Source organism: Seriola dumerili, unplaced genomic scaffold, assembly GCF_002260705.1.
Source record: "Seriola dumerili isolate Sdu_G_001 unplaced genomic scaffold, Sdu_1.0 BDQW01000331.1, whole genome shotgun sequence".
Classification (NCBI taxonomy): domain Eukaryota; kingdom Metazoa; phylum Chordata; class Actinopteri; order Carangiformes; family Carangidae; genus Seriola; species Seriola dumerili.
Window position 1 is genome coordinate 4,169,863 of NW_019174586.1, and position 19,707 is coordinate 4,189,569.

General features: G+C 41.4%; 1 protein-coding gene across 1 annotated transcript; it reads left to right on the top strand.

The window, feature by feature from the left end:
- The first annotated feature begins 5,239 nt into the window (after positions 1-5,239).
- On the top strand, positions 5,240-19,448 carry bcorl1 (BCL6 corepressor like 1). Its single transcript, XM_022760153.1, has 11 exons — positions 5,240-5,280; positions 5,383-7,995; positions 8,293-8,425; positions 8,663-9,133; positions 11,034-11,221; positions 11,486-11,752; positions 11,872-12,038; positions 12,472-12,617; positions 14,269-14,346; positions 15,429-15,591; positions 17,205-19,448. The coding sequence occupies exons 1-11, from the start codon at positions 5,275-5,277 to the stop codon at positions 17,551-17,553; spliced, it is 4,581 nt and encodes a 1,526-aa protein (XP_022615874.1). The 5' UTR covers positions 5,240-5,274; the 3' UTR covers positions 17,554-19,448.
- The last annotated feature ends 259 nt before the right edge of the window (positions 19,449-19,707 follow it).

Below are 19,707 nucleotides of genomic sequence, written 5' to 3' on the forward strand. Positions count from 1 at the left end.
AACTCAGTGCAATTGCTGTAAAAAGCGTTGATTATTTTCAGTATAGGTTGAAGTATAAATTCATCAGCTTTATCCAAATTAGTTTTGCTTTAAGTTTACCTCAAGCCAACTTCTCTGTAGAAAATCAAGTGCATGAATCCAGTTAAAACCTGACCTGATAATAACAGGAAATGTGATTTTGACACACTGCACTGCAAGATGTGAATGACGGTGAACTGAAGATGCACTGCAGAGTGAGTGGCACTCTTTTGGTTCATATTCATTATCAGTCATGATCTGTGATCTTTCTGATAACATGGCCTCATTCCCTCAAATCCCTGCCCCGGTTAAACTAAGGAAATCATGAAAAAACACATGGTTCAGATGGGATGTAGTCAGTCCATTATTGTCGATGAATCAGGACAAAAACTGTTCAGCGTGTCCAAGGGAGTTAAGTTGTCATGTCTCTGCATGAGTTGTCTTTTTTGTTATTTTGAATTCATTGTGCTTTAGCATTTTCGGGGAAGGACAATAAGAGTTTGAGGGCAATATGTTGGTGAGATAATAATCCTGGCTCTACAGATTCCTAATATCACTTTTGGTTTGCAAAGGAATGTGGAAATTGTGAGGCAACTCATTTAATATCAGCCAGTGTGAAGACAGAAGTGGAAATGTCTAAACGCCAGCTGTCACCTTGTAAGCAAATGTTTTGTGTTTCCAGGGCCAGAACTGATGGAGGTCAGTGCTGGGGGCCCTGCATTTGAAGCAAAACCTCATTAGACTTCAGTGTAGTCAAACCCATGGCGTCAGCACAAATTACTAAAACTTCTTTAAACACATTTCTCACGACGTTGTAGGTTTTGAAATCCTACTCAAAAATCAGCAGAAAAGGCTTCAGTGTTTCCCTCCATCTTCTTCAAGCTAGTCCATCAGTCTGCAGCTTTCAGCATATAACTGAAAAGCCTTCAGCACCCGGACTCTTGCTTCCTTGTGTTAATTTCCCTGCAACGGACCCAAACCTCTCCCACTCTCTTTTTTTTAATATTTTGGCAATTCCGTGTAGCAGCCATCACACACTGCCCTGACTCTGTTAATTGACCTGACTGACACTGACACGCAAACACGGCTTCAGTGATACTCGGAGCCTCCTTTGGTTAAAAAATACAGTTTATTACTTCGTTACCCCGATAAGCCTTTTCAGTTTAGCGCACCGTTACACTCTTTGGTCGCGATCCCCAATTCCCCTTGAGCGGCTGGAGCTCGCGTTGCATGTCGGTACCTGCAGTCCTCACCCCTCCCAGCCTCTCTAGCGTCTAATCCTGGGCGTGGATAGCCGAGTACTACATCTCCCATGCTGTCACCGTGCACCCTTCTGCCCCTCTCTCTCCTCTCTCTCTCTCTCCCACCAGACTGGAGACTGGAGATACGGAACGGACTGTCTTGGCGACCCCCCCTACCCTCCCCCCCTCCTCCCTTCCTCCCGCCCCCCGGACTTTTAGAACCGAAAACCGTCGAGATTAGTGAACAGCCACGGACGGCAGAGGCGAAAGGCTGGACACGGCCGTAACCGAGTCGTGCCTGTACGTCGTTCGCATGCCATCTGGACGAGCGGGTTCGTAAGTGTTTGTGTCATGAGACATCTTTTATCTCGCCTGCTGATTAGCTTGGGAATAATTCAATATTTCGGAGAGAGAGGGGGAACGAGAGAGAGTCTTAAAGGGGGGACGGAGAGAAGAGGCTTGGTGGGTCGGGGGGCTTGGCGAATGCCTTTCAACGCCGAAGTGGCTCAGTCAGTCCACCGAAGGGCCGATACGGGAGCACTTCACATTAGGTCGGCCGGGGATAAATAACAGTAGCCTGCCTCAACATGTAAACCACCGGGAGCAGTGCGAGGGCTTCGCGGACACTCCGCTGCGCAGGGAGCTGGAAAGCTACCCGCGGTGCTGGTGAAGGTAGTGGTGGTCAGTGGAGTTAAATATATTGTTTGCCCCCTTGTCGTGGCCACTCCGGCAGCACAAGCCTCTGTAATAAGTTGTCACCCACCCGCCTTTTAGTTGTCCAGCTGGCTACTTTTTTCATATTTGCGAGTAACTCAGTGCAGTCAGTTGCTGTGCTATCAGCGGGTGAAATCGACTATTTGTTTGTTTAAAAAAAACGTCCAGGCAGAGTAAATGTTACTTTGTCTGGTGTTCGTGGGTAGATGAAACGGGATGATGGTCGTCAGGAGTTTTGTTTGTTTGGCTCTCCCTTCGTTTTCTGTGTGGCTTTGCATTGATGTTGACTTACCTTATCAGGCAGGGATGTGACACATTGCCACATTGTGCTCCTACGACGCAGCCCAGGCAGCCACTCGATGGGTGAAAGCTCCCCTGTCACTTGTTATAATTTCTCCAAACATCTGTCTTTCATCTTGAAACATTTCAATCCCTTATTCTCCACGTTATTTAGACAAGAATTAGAGATGAAGACAGACTGTCTGTTCAGTTTGTCTGTGGAAGGACCGATCACCTGAGAGCCAGTTGCCATTCTCTCATTATGGTGACTGCTCGCCATCTCCAGCGAGAGAGAGCGACCCGGAGCTCTCCAGAGTTTTTCCGTGCTGATATTTACAACAGAGAGAAACGTGTTGTTTTGTGAATGCCCCGATGCTTCAACATGCATGTGGTCTATTGTGTACTTTTCAGATATGACATTGGGACGTGTGTCTTTTGTGCCGTGGGGTGGACAGTGAGCTGACCGGGAACACAATAATTTGGTTTCTTCGAGGCTGTTTCTCAAAGGTAATGTCAGGCTCGACTTTGTTTCGTCTGAGCGGTGTTGCCCACGGCGTGTATGCGGACTACTGCATACATTTATTGGCCTACATCAGAGCAGATGAATTCAAATGTTGTGGCATGGTAGACCGCGTATGATCGCAGCACAAAGACAAACTAGCTGTAAGCAACTGTTGTACGGTAATGAATGCAGACCCTCCTTGCACTGAGCGGTGTCTGCATCGCTGGATCCCTTTCAGTCCATGCTCGCAGATTCCAGCAGAGATTGGTGTGTCAGTCATTATGTGCATCATCTTCGTTATGTTTCACTGACTCTAGGGTGAAACATTTTCCATTCCCCCCAAAGCTTTGACATAGATTTTGTGCCTAGTCTCTTTTGTAGTCGTCTCATTTACTTGCAGATGCGCTCGCCTGCGCTCACCTCTACCTACGTACCAGGCTGCTGTGGTGTGTGTCGCCTGTGTATGAGAGTATTGCAAATGTTTGTTTTGAAATGACATCAAGCTAGATTAACTGATGGCTTAATATTGTTTATTATAGTGTGTATGGTTAGCGTCATTTGGTGAAGGAAGGTTGTATTCTCTTTTGAAAATGTATTTTGTTTGAGTGTGTTTTCCATGGAGAAGTAATGGGTGGAATTTCATGTCTAATTTTAGATAAGAATGATCAACACTTAACATTACAGGACCCCCCACATTGAAACTGCATTTAAAGAGGTTTGCCTCCATACTGTAATCATAAATAATTAACCGTCCAGTGATAGATAATCCTTAATTATATAAGCAAGTAAGAAAAACTCACATTCCGGCATCCACCACACTGCTTAATCAACTCAGAACACATTGAGCCTGCCACACACTCATAAAAGATCTTTAGAACAGTCAGAGCTGATTGTCTCATGGATGCATTACTGATGGGCCTACTGGGACAGGCCTAGGGGCCCAAGGGGTCATGGACCCCCTAAGCAGGAATCTGTGTTTGAAGTGACTGTAAGCATTTCTCATTGGAAAATCACAGGGTTCAGTCAAAACTAGGGATGTCCCAATTGTGTTTTTCCCCTAGCTTTAATGTTGAGAATCTGCTGATAAGGAGTGTCATCTAGTATTAATTGATAATATTTTGTTCATTTTTTCTAATACAGCTGCACAGGGCATACCTCAGATACAGTAAACCTACTTTTAAGTTAGAAAAGCAATTTAAGATCCCCCAACACTCAAAAATGTGTTTTGCTTATTGTGCCTTGACTTGAATGTTTGACCTTCACTGTGCAGCATGATCTATGTGCATAGTTTGACACTAGAAGGCTGCTTTCACATTAATCTGCTGAAGGGGGAAAGTTTCTCATTTTTTCACTACAAGTCTGTGTTGAAGACATGTATGCACCAGCAGGATTTGTGACATCAAAACTAGTTTGGAGCCAATCATAATCCAATATGCACCTTTATACATGTATGATGTGGAGACATGAAGCCTGCACTCCACATACACTGGGAGTAGACTTTTCGGTGAAGCAAGAGGCATCTTCATCTCTCTGACACTTTCAAAATGAATATTATTTGCATATTTATAGATTGAGTATTTTTTAAATGAGCATATGTAGTTTAAGAATTCTTAGCTAGTTAATTGAACTTGTTGGTGATATCAGACTCACATTATTATTCAAAGCAGTGTATTTTTATATGTCTTAAAATACGTCTGGAGGGGATATTTCAATATGCCTAACACTTGAAGAAAGAAGCTATATGACAGATTTTTAAAATGTTTTTCTATTATATTTTGTGTCACATGCCATAGTATTTTGAATGATTTCTGCAAAGAGAAGTGTGAGTCTATTGTGGCAGGAATGTTTGAAGAGGATTTAGACTGCCTCTCTTCATCTCCAGTGTGAAAGAAATAGTTTTAACCATTAACAGTTATGGTTAACCTGCTAAATATCACAGAAAAAAAACAATGTAAAGGTTGATCTGGTTTTTTAGCAATGGTGGCCTTTTATGTGTCTCTGCCAGGAGCTTGTTGGCTCATAATCCGTCCATATAGCTACTGATGCATTAATTCTTATTTCAGTCACTGAATATCCCATTTTGAGTAGACTATTCAAATTCTGGATTGATGAGCATTGACAAAATGCTTGTTTTCCCTGCTTGCAAACAAATAAAACAAAAAGGAACAATAGAACAAATCTGTTCCTCAGTCTACCACACTTCTCTTTGCTAACATGAATTGCCTCCTCGCTCCAAGGAAATTGTAACATATCTGCCCGCCCATCTCAAAGAAAGGAAATTTTCAATTGCCCAATGTTGGTTACTCTGAGTCAATTACTGTTGCATAGAATGTGTCTAAGTCCTTCATGAAGGATTAAATGAAGGCCTTTTCTGTGATTGAAATGACAACAGCACTCACAGTGATCACATCAAGTGTTCTTTTTCTTGTGTATTTTGCAGCATTTCACTGTATTTCAAGGAAAACTCTAACCTGACTGACTCAGCTACCCCCTGAGGCATGTTGTGTTAAAGAAACACCTATGCAGGTGATTGTTTTTTTATTATTATTACACTTAGTTTACTAGATTAGAACACTCTTTCCTCTCATCTAATTAATACTGGCCTCATGAACTTCTCTTATTACTCAGGTGGATCCTACACTAATGAATGTAGGGGATGGAGGCACGGTGAGCAGAGAGATCAGTGCTCCAAATAAAGCGTCTACTAGTATGGTGGGAAATCCCCCCCAGACGCTACCCCCTGAGTTTAGAGGAGATGTTACCCTCAGTCAGCAAAACAAGACCACTCCAACAACAGACTGTAAGACAGCGAAAGCCTGCCTGGACACGAGCAATTACAACCACAGCCCTGAGCTTTCTCCTCCTCAACAGCCCAACAATGCACCCATGTCAGGCTCAGCCCTCACCACCTCAGAGAAGAGAGCAGACAAAAGGGCAGAGCCCCCTAAACTCAAGGCTGATGGTGCTGGTCTTTTCCCCACTCCTCAGTGGTCAAGTGGTGTAAAAGTAAGCCGGGAGGACTCACTCAACCCCTGTCACAGCAATGTGACATCCAGTAAGAAATCACACCCACAAACACAATCTGTGCAAAGTGTTCCACCTGGGTTTCAGTGCTCCACCATGTTTAAACCAGCCCAGCCAGTTGCCTTCCTTCCTTCGACTAATTTTTCCTCTCCACTTTGTAAAATCACACTTCCACCAGCATTGGGTCAGATTGCTGCCTTGAGAGAAGCCACAGCCAGTCAGTTTCAGAAAGAAATTCAGCCTCAAAGTTCAGGTGTCGGAGGGACACCTCTCATGCGGACCTATCCATATCAGTTCTCTGTGGGCCGGACTCCAGCTGCAGAGAAAAAAGCAGGCACATCAACCTCAAAACTTAAATCTAACCATTCATCGAGTAAGAATGCAAAATCTGTAGGAGAGCATAAATCTTTAGCCTCAGTGGTAGCGTCACCAGCTATTGCCCTACCGTTGCAGCACCCATCATTAACTTCTGCAGCACCCACCCGCTACACGTTATCTCCCACTGCTGCCATTTGCTGTGGCTCTGCACTGGCCAGCATCACCTCTCAGAGCAGACTACTGAACCATGTAGAGAAAGGAAACAGCATAGACAAGGCAACCATGGGCTCTCTTAAAACAACACTACCTTCTGCTTCAGAGGACCACACAGCTTGCTCAATTGAACAAAGAGATGTACCTCTTGATTTGTCCGCTAAATCAAAACGTCCAAAATGCATAAACGACCCTCCAGTTTCTATGATGGAGCCTCATACTAATGAATCAAATCAGAGAGATTTTCTGAACTCAAAGAGGACTCATTCAACAACTTATAGCTCCACTGTGCAATACCCTATCTTACCCAATACCCACAGAAATGGATCTCATCAAAAGCAAATAAATAGGCCGCAGAATCACCAGGTTCCAGAGCCCAAACCAACCTGGGGTAAGGGATCTTCACAAGACTCCATAAAAAACATCCCTGGAACTTATGTAGGTGTGGCTAGCCCCATACTGGCTTCTACTCTGCGGGGCAAAGATGGAAAAGGGACTTTTGCAGATGAATTTCAGAGTTTTGCAAAGCAGGAGTTTATATCTATAATTGACCAAGGAGAACATCTGGCCTCTGGAGGAAAGAAGCCATCCTGTCTGATGAAGGGCAACCAACATGCTCACACTGTCAAGCATGTTAAAAACACCAGCACAGCCATAACTAAGAACTGTCCCTCTAAAGGAGCCCTAACAACTGCCCTGTCAAGCTCTGTTAATGCTCAGATTCATCAGAAATCTGGACCTAGCAAAACAGCAGTGCCATACTCTACCGCTGTTGTCAATCCAGCTTGGCAACAGCCGTCTCTTCTTCCTCACCAAGCCTCATCTGTTCAGAGAAAAATCACACATGGCTCCCCAAAGACCAAGGGCACCACAGTTACAGAAGGATCTAAATTTCAGGGTGCTCATCACAGCCCGTCCAAACCTGAGGATGATAAATGGGAGAGAATGAAGTCCCCCCTATCTAACCTTGCATCCATTGTAAAGCAGCAAGCTCTCGAAGCAACAGCACTGACCCCTGAGGGTAATACTCAAGCTTCACCTGTTGAATCTAGAAAAGCTGATGTTCTTAACCCACTCAATGTGAGCCAAGACACCCAATCTAAACATGCTTCTGCTTTTGATCACCCACCGTACTGGTCTGTGGAAAAATGGGCTGGTGTTCCTTCTCAAGGGGATTCAACTCAAACTAAGAAGAGAAATGAGAGGACGAACGCTACTGAGCCTTTGGAGAATAATACTGAGTTACACACCAGTCAGGGGGAACACATGGGACTACAAGCGAAGCAAGGCTCTTCAATGCCTACTGGCCAGTCTCATCTCTTTGGGAGCAATGCATCAACAAATGAGAACAGGATGGAGAGCAAACTAGCCCAGGTGTTAGAGGGGGAGATATTGAAGAAAGAAAGTGGGGTATCAGACGGTCCTCCGAGTGAAAAATTGGAGGGCATGGTTGCGTCTATTCTTACAGGCCAGTGTGCCAGGGGAGGCGACAAATTTGAGAACAAAACAAACGGAACCAAAGAGGAGTCGCCAACCAAAGCAAAAGCTGCTGCCATCAAACAAAAGAAAACCAGTCCTAAGAAGCCAGCAAAGGAGAAGTCACCTACAGACCCGTCAAAGAAGACTGCTGGAAAGAAAAAGCAAGATGTGGAAAACACTCCAACCAAAGTGTCCTGTGTAAAGAAGGTAAATGATCTGTGTGCATGGGTTTAAGCCCCTTTAATGTCTAAAACATCTCTGTTCATTTCTCATGATTTCCCTTTCGTTGGATTTTGTGGAAATATTTAAGGTAACAATCACCTTTTTAAGATTTTATCTACTGAATAGGCCATACAGACCCCCCTTTCGTAAATGTATCTATAACTGATGATTTAACTTCCAAGGCCTTATTGTGGGTCTATCTGATGCTCTCCATCTCATGAAAGCTCTGTGATCAGTAGCATCCAATACAGCATGCTCACTCCGTCCCTTTTTGTATCTCAGCAGAAGAAACAATGTGCACCTGTGTTGGAGCAGAGTCTATCAGCAGGAAAACTTTCCCCACAGAGTAAAGAGCCGATTTCGAGGGACAAGATCAGTCCCAACAAGGTTGAGCAACCAATCCACAACAAACCAGGTATACTATTTGTTTTTTATAATTCTGTGACAGTTAATGCCATTAAACATTCTTGCAGGGTGTTGGATTACTCTTGCATCTCAGAGTAAGCTAGCTCTGGAGATAAATAGCCTGGGTGGTGTGGCGGTTGATGTGTATTAAGCAGTCATAGTGTCTGAATGGCATTTTTGATGTCTCAGTTATACCTTTATGCATAGAAACTGGTGTGAATGTAACAATCCAATGTGATTTAATCAGTTACAGATAGCGGCAGCAGTCCTCAGAGTATAGAGACTCCAGTCTCTCTCAATAGCTCTGCCATACCCAGTAAGGAGACCGACGCTACAGAGAGCTCCTTCCCAAGACTGAGGAGAGGACGACGGCGAGCAGATGAAGCTCGACTCGACCTCTGGGGCTTTGCAACGCCTTCCCCTCCACCCCCACCAATGCCTCCTCCCCCAGCTTCCCCATCACCCCCTCTGACTCCCACCCAACCTGCCCGCCGACCGAGAGGGAGGCCTCGCTCAAATCCCCTGCCAGCACGAGTGCATCTGGGCAAGGGCAAGACAACCAGTGCAGAGGGTGACACACCTGCCCATAAGAAACGTCGGCGTTGTCGTAGCAAAAAGTATCAGACAGGGGACTACATCACTGAGAAAGATAAGCTTGAAGATGGAGAGCACCTTGAAGAATCTGACTCCCTGAGACAGGACAGTGGAACTCCAGCAGGTACAGTTTCTCAGTTTCTCTCCAAAGATCAGTTTCAATTAACTGTTTGCAGTCCAAGTTTCAATCAAAGGTGCAGCTGTTAGTTACTAATGAAATCTGAGTATAGTATTCTCTCAGTATCTTTATACAATGCAGGGATGAAATGAAAAGTTGATTGAGCAACTGATTTACATAACATTTTTATTAGAGTCTCAGGGATTATACAATTAATCGATTAGTTAAATGACAGAAAATTGATTGGTGACTAGTTTGCTAATTGACTGATTGTTTAAGTGATTTGGTGAAAAAAAAAATCTCAAACATTCCCTAATTCTGCGTTTTCCATTATGAGGATTTGCTGATAGGCTTTGTTTTATATAATTGTAAACTGATTATCTTTGAGCTATGAGTTGTTCTGACAAGACAATTAACCAAACAATTAATTGATTCATCGTAAAAATATATGGCAGATAAGTTAATGATGAAAATTACTGCAGCTTTTAATGTTCAAATAATTGTTTTAGTCCTGCAAACACACCAAACATTAGTTGGTAACAGCTTCACAAATAAGCCTGAGTTGCTCTGTTTTAATACCATTATATATTAATCCTGTTTTGGCTGCTGACCAGACTAAGCGACAAAACATTTGGCATTGCTGGCTTGTGATGGGCATTTGTCATCATTTCTGACATTTCATAGACTAAGTGATTATTCATTCTTTTAAAAAATATCTGATGAATGACTCTGTTCTGACAATAGATGCAGCTCTGTTCAAGTCTTTGGAATAACATTTCTCTTCACTTTCTCTTTAGAAATGTCTGTTCAGAGCAGTGACATCATTTCATGATTTAATCAACTTAAGCTGCTTGATCTTTGATTTCAGTGAGTCTTTTTGAACTAGAAATAATACACTGACCAATTTACAATGTTTTTGTAGATTTGTTTTTCAAGCGTTATTATTTTTTTATAATTCTCTCAAGGCTCAGATGCTCCCAGTAACTGGACTTTTCTTTCAGGAATGCCTGAGTATTAGATAAAATAATTGTATGAAAACAAAATCTTACATTTTTATGTTTTACCCTAGATATTTACCTAAATATATACCTAAATATATTATTATTTTGAACAACACATGGATAAAGGTGCTGAGATTAGGATGTCCGTGAGCCCTGAAAGTGTTCATAAAATATCTGGTCGGTCAGTAATGGACTAATGGACTTATGTACTGATATATGATTCAGAACTGACCAAAAGAAAGCTTAGCTGGGGGCCTCTGTAATTGAGTAGACACAAACAAATTGATTTAATGAGGATGTACATCTTCATAAGAAGTACATTGGGAAAGGATTAATAAAATATTGTGACACCCTTTGAAACTGTGCAACAGTTACAACATATAAAGTATATTACAACTGGCAAATACAAAATATTGAGATGGATGTAACACCTAACAAACAATAAGGCTAATGAAGACAGCATATATATGCAGTTTGCTGATTATTTTTGAGGCGCCAACTGTGTGTCATTATCCACATCAAGGAGACTACATAAGGTACCTCTTGATGTGGATACAACACATATCATAAAGGTGTATATGTAGAGAATTTACAGAGACATGGCATATTTCTGCATAGGATTGCAAAAAGCACAGCAGAGTAGCTTACAGACAGCAGTTACCCTGTTTCAGCAGAAAAGATGGCGAAGCCAAGGATGATTGGTGCAGGAAGTACCGGTCTGTCTGATGTTGGCAAAAAACAGCGCCTAAAATATTCCATGCTCCATGTTAGGCTTGGCACATGAGAAAGAGGATGAAGCTGCTTCACACCAGCATCAGTACAGCATAGATAAGATGAGGGAATTTGTTTTGGTTCATCTGTTTGGTATCAATCAGGACAATCTCCAATCTAATTTGTCATCACAGATCCACAGACAGATCAGTGTCCAAGTCCCACTGCCTCCAGTCCAGAGCCTCTTCCACGGAGACCCTCATTCACTCGCTCAGGATCAGTCCGCTACCAGGAGAGCGAGGTGTCTCCAGAGTGCAATGATAAGCCTTCAGGGAAGAGAAAGTTCAAAAGCAAGCACTTATGTGACAGTGATGAGCAGAAGGTACGTCTCTTGCTAGTGCTGCTTGTTGGATTATAGTTTATTATAAGTAAAGGGTTGGTTGGAGCCAGGTACAACGTACCACAAATATATTAGCTTACAGTGCCCCCCTGTGGCTAGAGAATGCCATGTTTGTAACATTTATGATGGCAGCTACTTTTATACAGCTTAGGACTTTGCTAAGTGGAAACTATTGCCATAACTTGGCATTGCATTGTGAGATCCTCCATTTCACACAGTGATCTAATCAATAAATCTGTATTTTAGATTAAGACCAAACGCAGTAGCTTGGGTAAGCGAGGCGCCTCACTTGCCCTGGATGATGATGGTGCTGATGTAAAAAGAACAGATAGCCCCCCACCCACTCCAAAAAGTTTACCATCATCCCCATCCAATAAGAAGGGCTCATCAGGAAGAAGCAGTGGTTCAGAGTCTCCACCCAAAAGACCTGTTCCTCCAGAGGTTCGTCGACTAATTGTCAATAAAAATGCTGGGGAGACCTTGCTGCAGCGTGCTGCCCGCTTGGGCTATCAGGTAAAATCCCACTTGTTTACTTGTGCAGTGTTGCTGACATGAATTTCAATCCAGTAAACAGTGTACCTCTTGGAGACATGTTAATGTGACACTGTGTCTGTCCAACTCCTGTTCTGCAGGATGTAGTTCAGTATTGTCTTGAGAAGGACATCAGGGAGGTCAATCGGCGTGACAATGCCGGTTACACAGCTCTCCATGAGGCGTCCTCTCGAGGCTGGACTCAGATTGTCCAGATGCTGCTGAAACATGGTGCAGATGTCAACTGTAGTGCTCAAGATGGAACACGGTAAGTCTTCATGGTGCATGATTTTGTGTTATGGTTGTAAAAAGTTGTATTTATTTAAAAAAAAAAAAAAAAAAAAAAAAGGTATTATCTAACTACTTGTCTGGGGTATTTGCAAACGGCTTGTGTAACAAAATAATCTTGTTGAAGCAATAATGAACTTAGTGACAAGTGAACATACTCATTGACAGGTATGTTATGATTAAATGAAGATTATATTCTGGTCACATATCTTGGTGAGGTGCATGCTTCCTGTTGCCTGTTTGAACAATTGAAGTTTCCAGTCAATGACAGGAGAGTATTTGAAAGTTAGTCTCACTTGTGTTTTACTGTAGTACATTCACACATTTGAAACAAGCTTACAAACAGATTCAGGTCTCATCCAAAGTTGTGCAATCCCTGAGAGGCATTTGTGTTTTGATTGTTCTTTGTCTAGGCCCCTTCATGATGCAGTAGCGAGTGATAACTTACCGATAGTCTGGTTGCTCCTGAACCACGGAGCAGACCCGACTCTGGCCACCTACTCTGGACACACGCCAGTCAAACTGGCACATAGCCTGAGCATGAAGACCTTCCTCACAGGTAGGTTTTATATTTTGCCTCCTTTTCCATCAGTTTTGGATAGATAGAAATATTTCTACATTGTAAAGGTGCAATTTAACACATCTTAATTCTATTTTTCACATCATCAACAATCACTTCAGACAAAATAAACAAAACAATACAATAGCTATAATAAATCAGATATGTCACTAAGTAATAAAACGTGTATTTGCTAACTTTACATTCACTGTTTAAGCAATGTCTAAACTTATTATTCAAATCTGCCTACTCCCACTACATCCCATGTGGCACAGTGAGCAATAAACAACACAAATTGCATGCAGCATATATGCTGCTAAATCTTTTATCCACATAGGACTTGACATTAAATATTTGAGACACTCGCTGTCAGACATGTGACTCTATCCAAAACAAATAGTGCATTTCATTTTAGATAACAGTTGACAAGTATATATGTTATTGATTAAGCAATGACATTTGAATGGATATTAAGAATTTCATTGATCAAGAGTATATTACCTGGCAATGCACAAAACTGACTTGGCAGTATTTGTACATCCTGGGACGATCCATGCATTCAGGATTAACAGCAGGACTTGTGTTGAAACAAGTGATTTTATATAGGAGAGAGGAAGCATAGTAAAAGGTGAAGCTCACCTTGATGACATGTTTGGAGGTTTGAGTTCACACAAACGGGTGCACTTGTCATCTGCAGCACTTCATCTTATCAGTTACTGTTGTGGCTGTCTTTTCTTTTACCATCCTCCTTTGCAGTGTTATCTCTTGATGTGCTGACTGTTTATCAATGAGAAGTTACAGTGAAGTTGAATGGTTGAGTCACCCATGACAACATATGTGCACTCATATTTTAAAGTAATAACCACTGAGATTTACATCTGTTATTAGGATATAATTACAGTGCTAAAACCATCCATGTCGATAGTTAACATAAACCTTTAATTGGTAATAATCATTAATTTGGTGTTGTAAAAGCTTCTAATAATTTCTCAGTTATTGATCATCAAGGATTCGGATGACTGATTAAATGATCATTTACACATCTTTGTTGCTAAGAAACCTGACCCACATGACTCCCCCTTGCTTGTCATAGAGGACACAAGGAAAATGTTTAAGCCAGCTTGACACAGACATGGCTTCTTTGCTTTGTAACTTATATTAACACCATTGTTGATGGTCATGTTTGATGCCTTTGACCAATATTGAGGACCTTTCACCAGCACATGGTAGGAGAATAATGAGAGTCAATAAGTCACCAGTTAGTGAACATCAGTTGACATTAGTCAACAGCTAACAGTTAGCTTCTACTGGTGTTTCTGTCACTACTGACTTGGCTGCGATATACTGGGGATGTTTTGTGCAGTCTGCTTGTCTGACACAGAGCATCTCAGGTAAACAGAGATGAAAGCTCATGAGCTGATACAGCTTTTCACACACTGCTCGGATGCCTGGGTTTCTCTGTAACACAGGCAGCTGCATAACAGACCCTATCACAAAATCAAACTTCAATAAGTGTGTTGATGAATTTTTTTAATCTATTTTTCTTTTACTACATATTGTCATAAGCTTATACATAGTGCAAATCTGGCAGAAATAACATGCAGACTTAACATGGATCAAAATATGATACAAGACACTGTTTTTTTTCCAGAATATTTCACTGACCTGGAAGGCCGCAATGAACATGATTCCAGTTTACCCTGGGATTTCTACAGCAGCTCCCTGTTTGGTAAGAAAGCTTGAAATGTGTCTGTGTATCTGTCTGATCTGCCTGTCCTTCTATCAGTCTGATTGTCTCTCTCAATCAAACCTTCTGTTTGAATTTGTAAGTGTGGTGTTTAAAAGGTGGTTGTAAGCTCATTCCTCCACCGTCAGTGAAGCAAACAGGTTGAGGCTTGTTGGAGCAATGACCAGGTTGCTGCAGGGAAATTATGCTAGTTTGTAGGCTGGGCTCAGGCTTGGCCATTGGGACATGGAATGATGTTAGCCTTGTGTACTAACATCGGTAGTGTGCTATAACAGCCACAGGGAACCAGTTATCCAGTGAAGGAAGAGCAGGATTAGAGCTGCATGGAAGAACTGAGGGAGACTAGAGAGATGAAAGATAATATGTTTGTAATTTATAACTACACAAACTTTTTTTTATCTCGCCATCAAGGAAGAGAAAAAAAATCAAGGATTTTTCATTCTACTTCTTCTAATACTACATTCTACTTCTCTGCTCCAATCCTCACGCTACACCTAAACAATTAAGATAAAGAAGAGCAAGCCTCCCCCAAAGTAAATAAAATGATGTCAATTATTTCAGCTGATTCCATCAATTTATCACCACTCTATAAGTCTAAGGTTTTCCCATGTAGCTGCACATGTTTTATTCTTTTATATAGTTTTGTTACTGCACTTAAATGACTTTTAAGTGTCAAAGTATCTGTTTCATTGTGTTGAAGTTTTCATAAGTAATTACAGTAAGTGCATTGAATTTGCCTCTGATTACTGTCCCATGCTTTTTGCTTACATGAAAAATAACAGTCCACCAGTAAATACTACTTTAAAATATGTGACTTGTGAACATTATTGTCATATACATGTGTCTTGGTGTAGGTTGTACTTAACTTCAAGCTGCACAAGTTTGTATTCATTCAACTGATCAGCATCACCAGCAGCCAGTCGTATACATATTATTGTTGGTGTGAATTGACAGACCACTAGAGGGTGTCCTAACCACATGTATCAAGGCAGCTTAGTAGCAGCTCAGATGCAGCCAGTTTGTCCGCTCTTCTTCCTCTCACCTCAGTGAACCTCTCTTCACAGAAACTGACCAGGAGCCGTGCTGGGACTTCCTCCTGTCTGAGCAGAATCAGGAGCTGGAGGAGAATATGACTGAGCGGGACTCAGACAAAGATTGTCTCCTGTTTGAGTTCTCCTCGGAGCCTCTCCTACCCTGCTTTCACGTTCAGGTTTCATTAACACAGGGGTGAGTTCACAAACATCAGTCGTTCGTAATATAAAGATAAAGAAAAACCAAAATCCTCTAAATTTATTTTAACAACAAAAAATGTGTTGAAGCTTATAATCAACATCTGCTGATAATGATTTTTGGAGAACACCTGAACCTGATAGCAAGCATTGCTTGTGCAAAACTGTGCAAGTGAGTCAGACACATGACTACATCGACTGGAGTTAAAGCTATTTACATTTTCCCCTTTAAAAATTTAGCATTTGCCATCTCACTTTAGCTGTAGTTACACAATGCTTTCAAAAATGAGAGCAATTTATGTCAAATATTCCATGATGAGAGTGGATACTGATAGCTGTGACTCATGGATGTATTGCAATAGTTTCAGCTTAGAGCTTTATTTTTTCTGCCTCCAGTATTTCACAGACATACACTGTGGTTATGTACTTTTGATAATTGCATCACTTCCCCTCCTCATCATCCTGCCAACATCTTCGCTGCTGCAGTCTGTTAGTTCGTGTGCACAGGATGATCCTCATTAGATCTGTACAGTGAGATCAGTGTTGTTGATGACTTATAAAAAAGGGAAACACTGATGCATAGCATCCGATGTGTAGCATCTGATGTAAACCAGAATTTAAGGTGCTTTGTAGTTGTTTTTAATGTTGCTATTTTATACATGACACCAGTGTAAAACGTTTCATTATCATATACTATGTTTTAGACTGATTTCCTTCCTTGGCGACAGCTGCAAGTATAGACTATTGTAAAACTCACCATGGGGTGTATTCAGTAGAAAATCCAAGAATGAAATGTCAACTGCCAAACATCTATATTCAAGTCTTCAAAAGTCTCAAAAAGCATTGATTTCTGTATTAAAAAGTCTTAAATTTTATTTACTGTCAAGGTTGCCATAGGAACGAACGCTTATTTAAAATGTTTTTTCATGTGATTTTTGTCAGAAACTGTTTGGAAAATCCTCACTCCTATTGTTTCAGACCTTATGTTCAATTTCCATGTAAAGCTTAAATTAATTGATTTTTCTTTTCTGTTTTTTTAATTTTCCAGATCCAGGTCATGTTTACTGATTAGATAATGATATTATTAGGAAATACTGTATGTTGCTGGGAAGTACTTACAAAAATGTTATATAAATGTTAATAAATCCATGGACTTGGTAAATAATTATTGGCCTTATCAATAATATTGATATTGATAGTGGCTGTTAGGACTGTGGAACAGATATAGAATTGCATCCTGTCTAGCAATAAAAATGTCCAATGAACTATTAATTTTAACTTAAGTCAGCATTTCTACAGGATTTACTATGATCCACATTATCTTCTGCTCTTTTTGTCCATGTTGTCCGTGTCAGCCCTCAGAGTTTGATTTACTGATATCACAGAGAATGGCTGCAGTGTTTGGGTTTTTTTTGCAGTAAACTCTTAAAAGCTTGAACTAATCAGAAAGTAAAGTTTTCATTTAATTTCTCCTTTCAGCTATTTAACCACACAGATGTAACTCGATTCCTTTATGCTGTAAAACTTGATGTAAAACTTTGGCAAAACTTTTCTGTTTCTTTTTTCTTACCCACCAACCTATGACTAAAACCAGACATTTCTCTCTTGCAGCTTTTGCAACTGGTTCCTCCTAACAGACGTCCTGAAGCGTCTGAAGATGTCGTCGCGGATCTTCCGGGCACGTTACCCGCACTTGGAGGTGGTGAGTTTGTCACGCGCTGAGCTCTGGAGACAGGTATCGGTCAGCCAGGTGAGCTCTGCTTTAGCTTCACCTTACAGAGGCAAAAACAAGGAGGAGGAAGACAAGGAGGAGGAGGAAGAGGGGCTTGTGGATCTGATTCGTTGTGTACCAGAACTCCAGAGACTACTGGGCTCGTCCATTCACATCATACAAGAAGACGAGGAAGAGGAGGAGGAGGAAGAGACGCTGACAAACACAGGGAAGCCTCACAGCCGATAGCCTCTCTTGCAACGCACTCCTCCACCGTGCAGACAAAGTCAACCCGAGTCCTTCCTGCAAGCAGCAGCTCAAAGGAAACCTCTCCGTCCAATGTAACGAGGGTCATGGGTTTTAACTCCAGCTACAGCAATGAATTGACACTCCACTGATAACCTTTGACCTCAGACAGAAGGTGATGAAGTGATCACAAGGACCTGCACACAGGAGTGGTCAGTGCAGGAAAGCAGCTTTCAGGTTCCTATCTATAGGTATATTTGAATACATGAGAACTATTGAGCAAACCTTTTTTAATGATTATGTATGTACATGGTAGTGTATATGTATATCTTGCCATCAGGGGTAACACATTTGGTTATATAAATGGATTCTAGTTGCAAGGGCCAGATTATGTTTAGGACTTGTTGTTTGAGTTTGTTCCTGAGGGAAAGCGATATTTTCCGATGGGAGATAATCCAAGGCTTTTATCTTGGTGAACTCTTGCGTAAAGCTAAGACGCTTAAGTCAGGGAGGCCATTGGCCCGGATGGTTTCTCTGTCAACCTGCGAGACCTGGAGACCTGCAGAGAAGAGACGACGGCACATAATATTCAAACATAATCACCCGCCCAGCTGAGAGCCTCATTTCCTTTTTAGTTTCTTTCTCCATTTCATTTTTCACTTTATCATCCTCCAGAGATCTTTACTGGACGGACCTAATACCTTGGGTTGTTTATTTTTCCTCCACATCTCACAAAGTAAGTCTGGGTAGCACTAAGCTGTCCCAGTCCCCGCGCGCAGTCTGAAATAATGTCTTTTTGGACCTTGAGATTGAGAGTTTGTTTACAGAACCGGACAGATAGTAGTGTTCTCCACTTCCCAGGTTGCACTCCTCCTGAACTGATACAGAATCCTGTGGATCTCTCTGAGAGGAAAAGTTGTACCATCTCTGGAGTCCAGAGCTTGCTCCTGTGTCCAAGGAGCTGAGACGCCCTCTTAACTGCAGCCACGACTGTCCCTGACGTCCCGATATGGTGTTTCCAGATCCTAGAGTGCTTTGTGTTGCAGTGTTTTATTTACACTGTTTGTTGTGCTTAATTTAATAGTCATTAATATATTTGACCTCTTGTGTATCTGACAAGCCTATCTATGAAAAAGTTGCTTTGTATGGTTGGTGCTTCATTTTGAAATGTACTTATTAGGATCCCTTTATTCTGAGATTTTCTTCCCTCATTCAAAAACAGTATTTCAAAACAGCAAAAGTACAGTTTTATTGTACTGGTGCTAAAATAGATTTTGTGTTGACAATCAATGAAGTTTTGGTTTGAAGTCACAAACTAATAAAAGATATTTAAGATGAAGAGACTTATGGTGCAAAGAAAAGTATAGTTTAGTTAAAGAAAACGGGATACAGCAAGACTGAAAGACTGAGCAGCGTGTGAGATCTTGAAAGAGACTTTTATTTGATTCTTTTATAAGAAATCAACAAGAATAAAGCATGATTGTGAATCATAGTTTTATCTCTTTGTTTTGTCAGTCAGATTATTATAATGACTTTACACGTTTTTCAAATGATCCCTTTGGCCTCATTTTACTCAATAAATATTTTTTAAATCAGATAATTTGTTCCTCGGAGATGTGGAGAGGAAATCAGTGCTATACCTGAGGAAGAGCCTAGTAAGCTTTACTTCACAGTAATATTAACAGGCCTGAATCTGTAGTATGATAAATAAAACCCATAAATTGGCATCCCCATGGTGTCACAATACCACCAGTTCAACTCCAGCTGGGAACCTTTGTCCGTCTATACGTTCAAGCTACAAAACAAAGGTGAGAATCCTACAAGAACTTCACCGGAGAATAATTATCCATATTGCTAAAAGTAGAATCCACACTGCTCTCTGCTTCCACAATGTTTTTCTGTTTACTTTTGCTGTGCAACATTTCAATTGACCAGATTTCGCATTTTTGTTGATTTTGGAAGTGAAGTAAATACGACCCCTCCAGCAAACGGATCCTCAAAAAGGAGTCTTTCTTCAAATGCTTGACCTTCATTAACTCATTAAGACTTATAAGGCAGCGTATTGTCATTGTCAGCTGATGACATTTCCAGAGCTGATGAATTCTTTGACTTCATCACATTACTTTGCATTCCAGTTATGGACATCTGAGACTAATG

Coding starts and splice junctions, on each gene's coding strand:
- bcorl1 (XM_022760153.1), top strand. Junction 8,426..8,662: donor ACCAATCCACAACAAACCAG/GTATACTATTTG, acceptor TGATTTAATCAG/TTACAGATAGCGGCAGCAGT. Junction 11,753..11,871: donor CTGCCCGCTTGGGCTATCAG/GTAAAATCCCAC, acceptor CCTGTTCTGCAG/GATGTAGTTCAGTATTGTCT.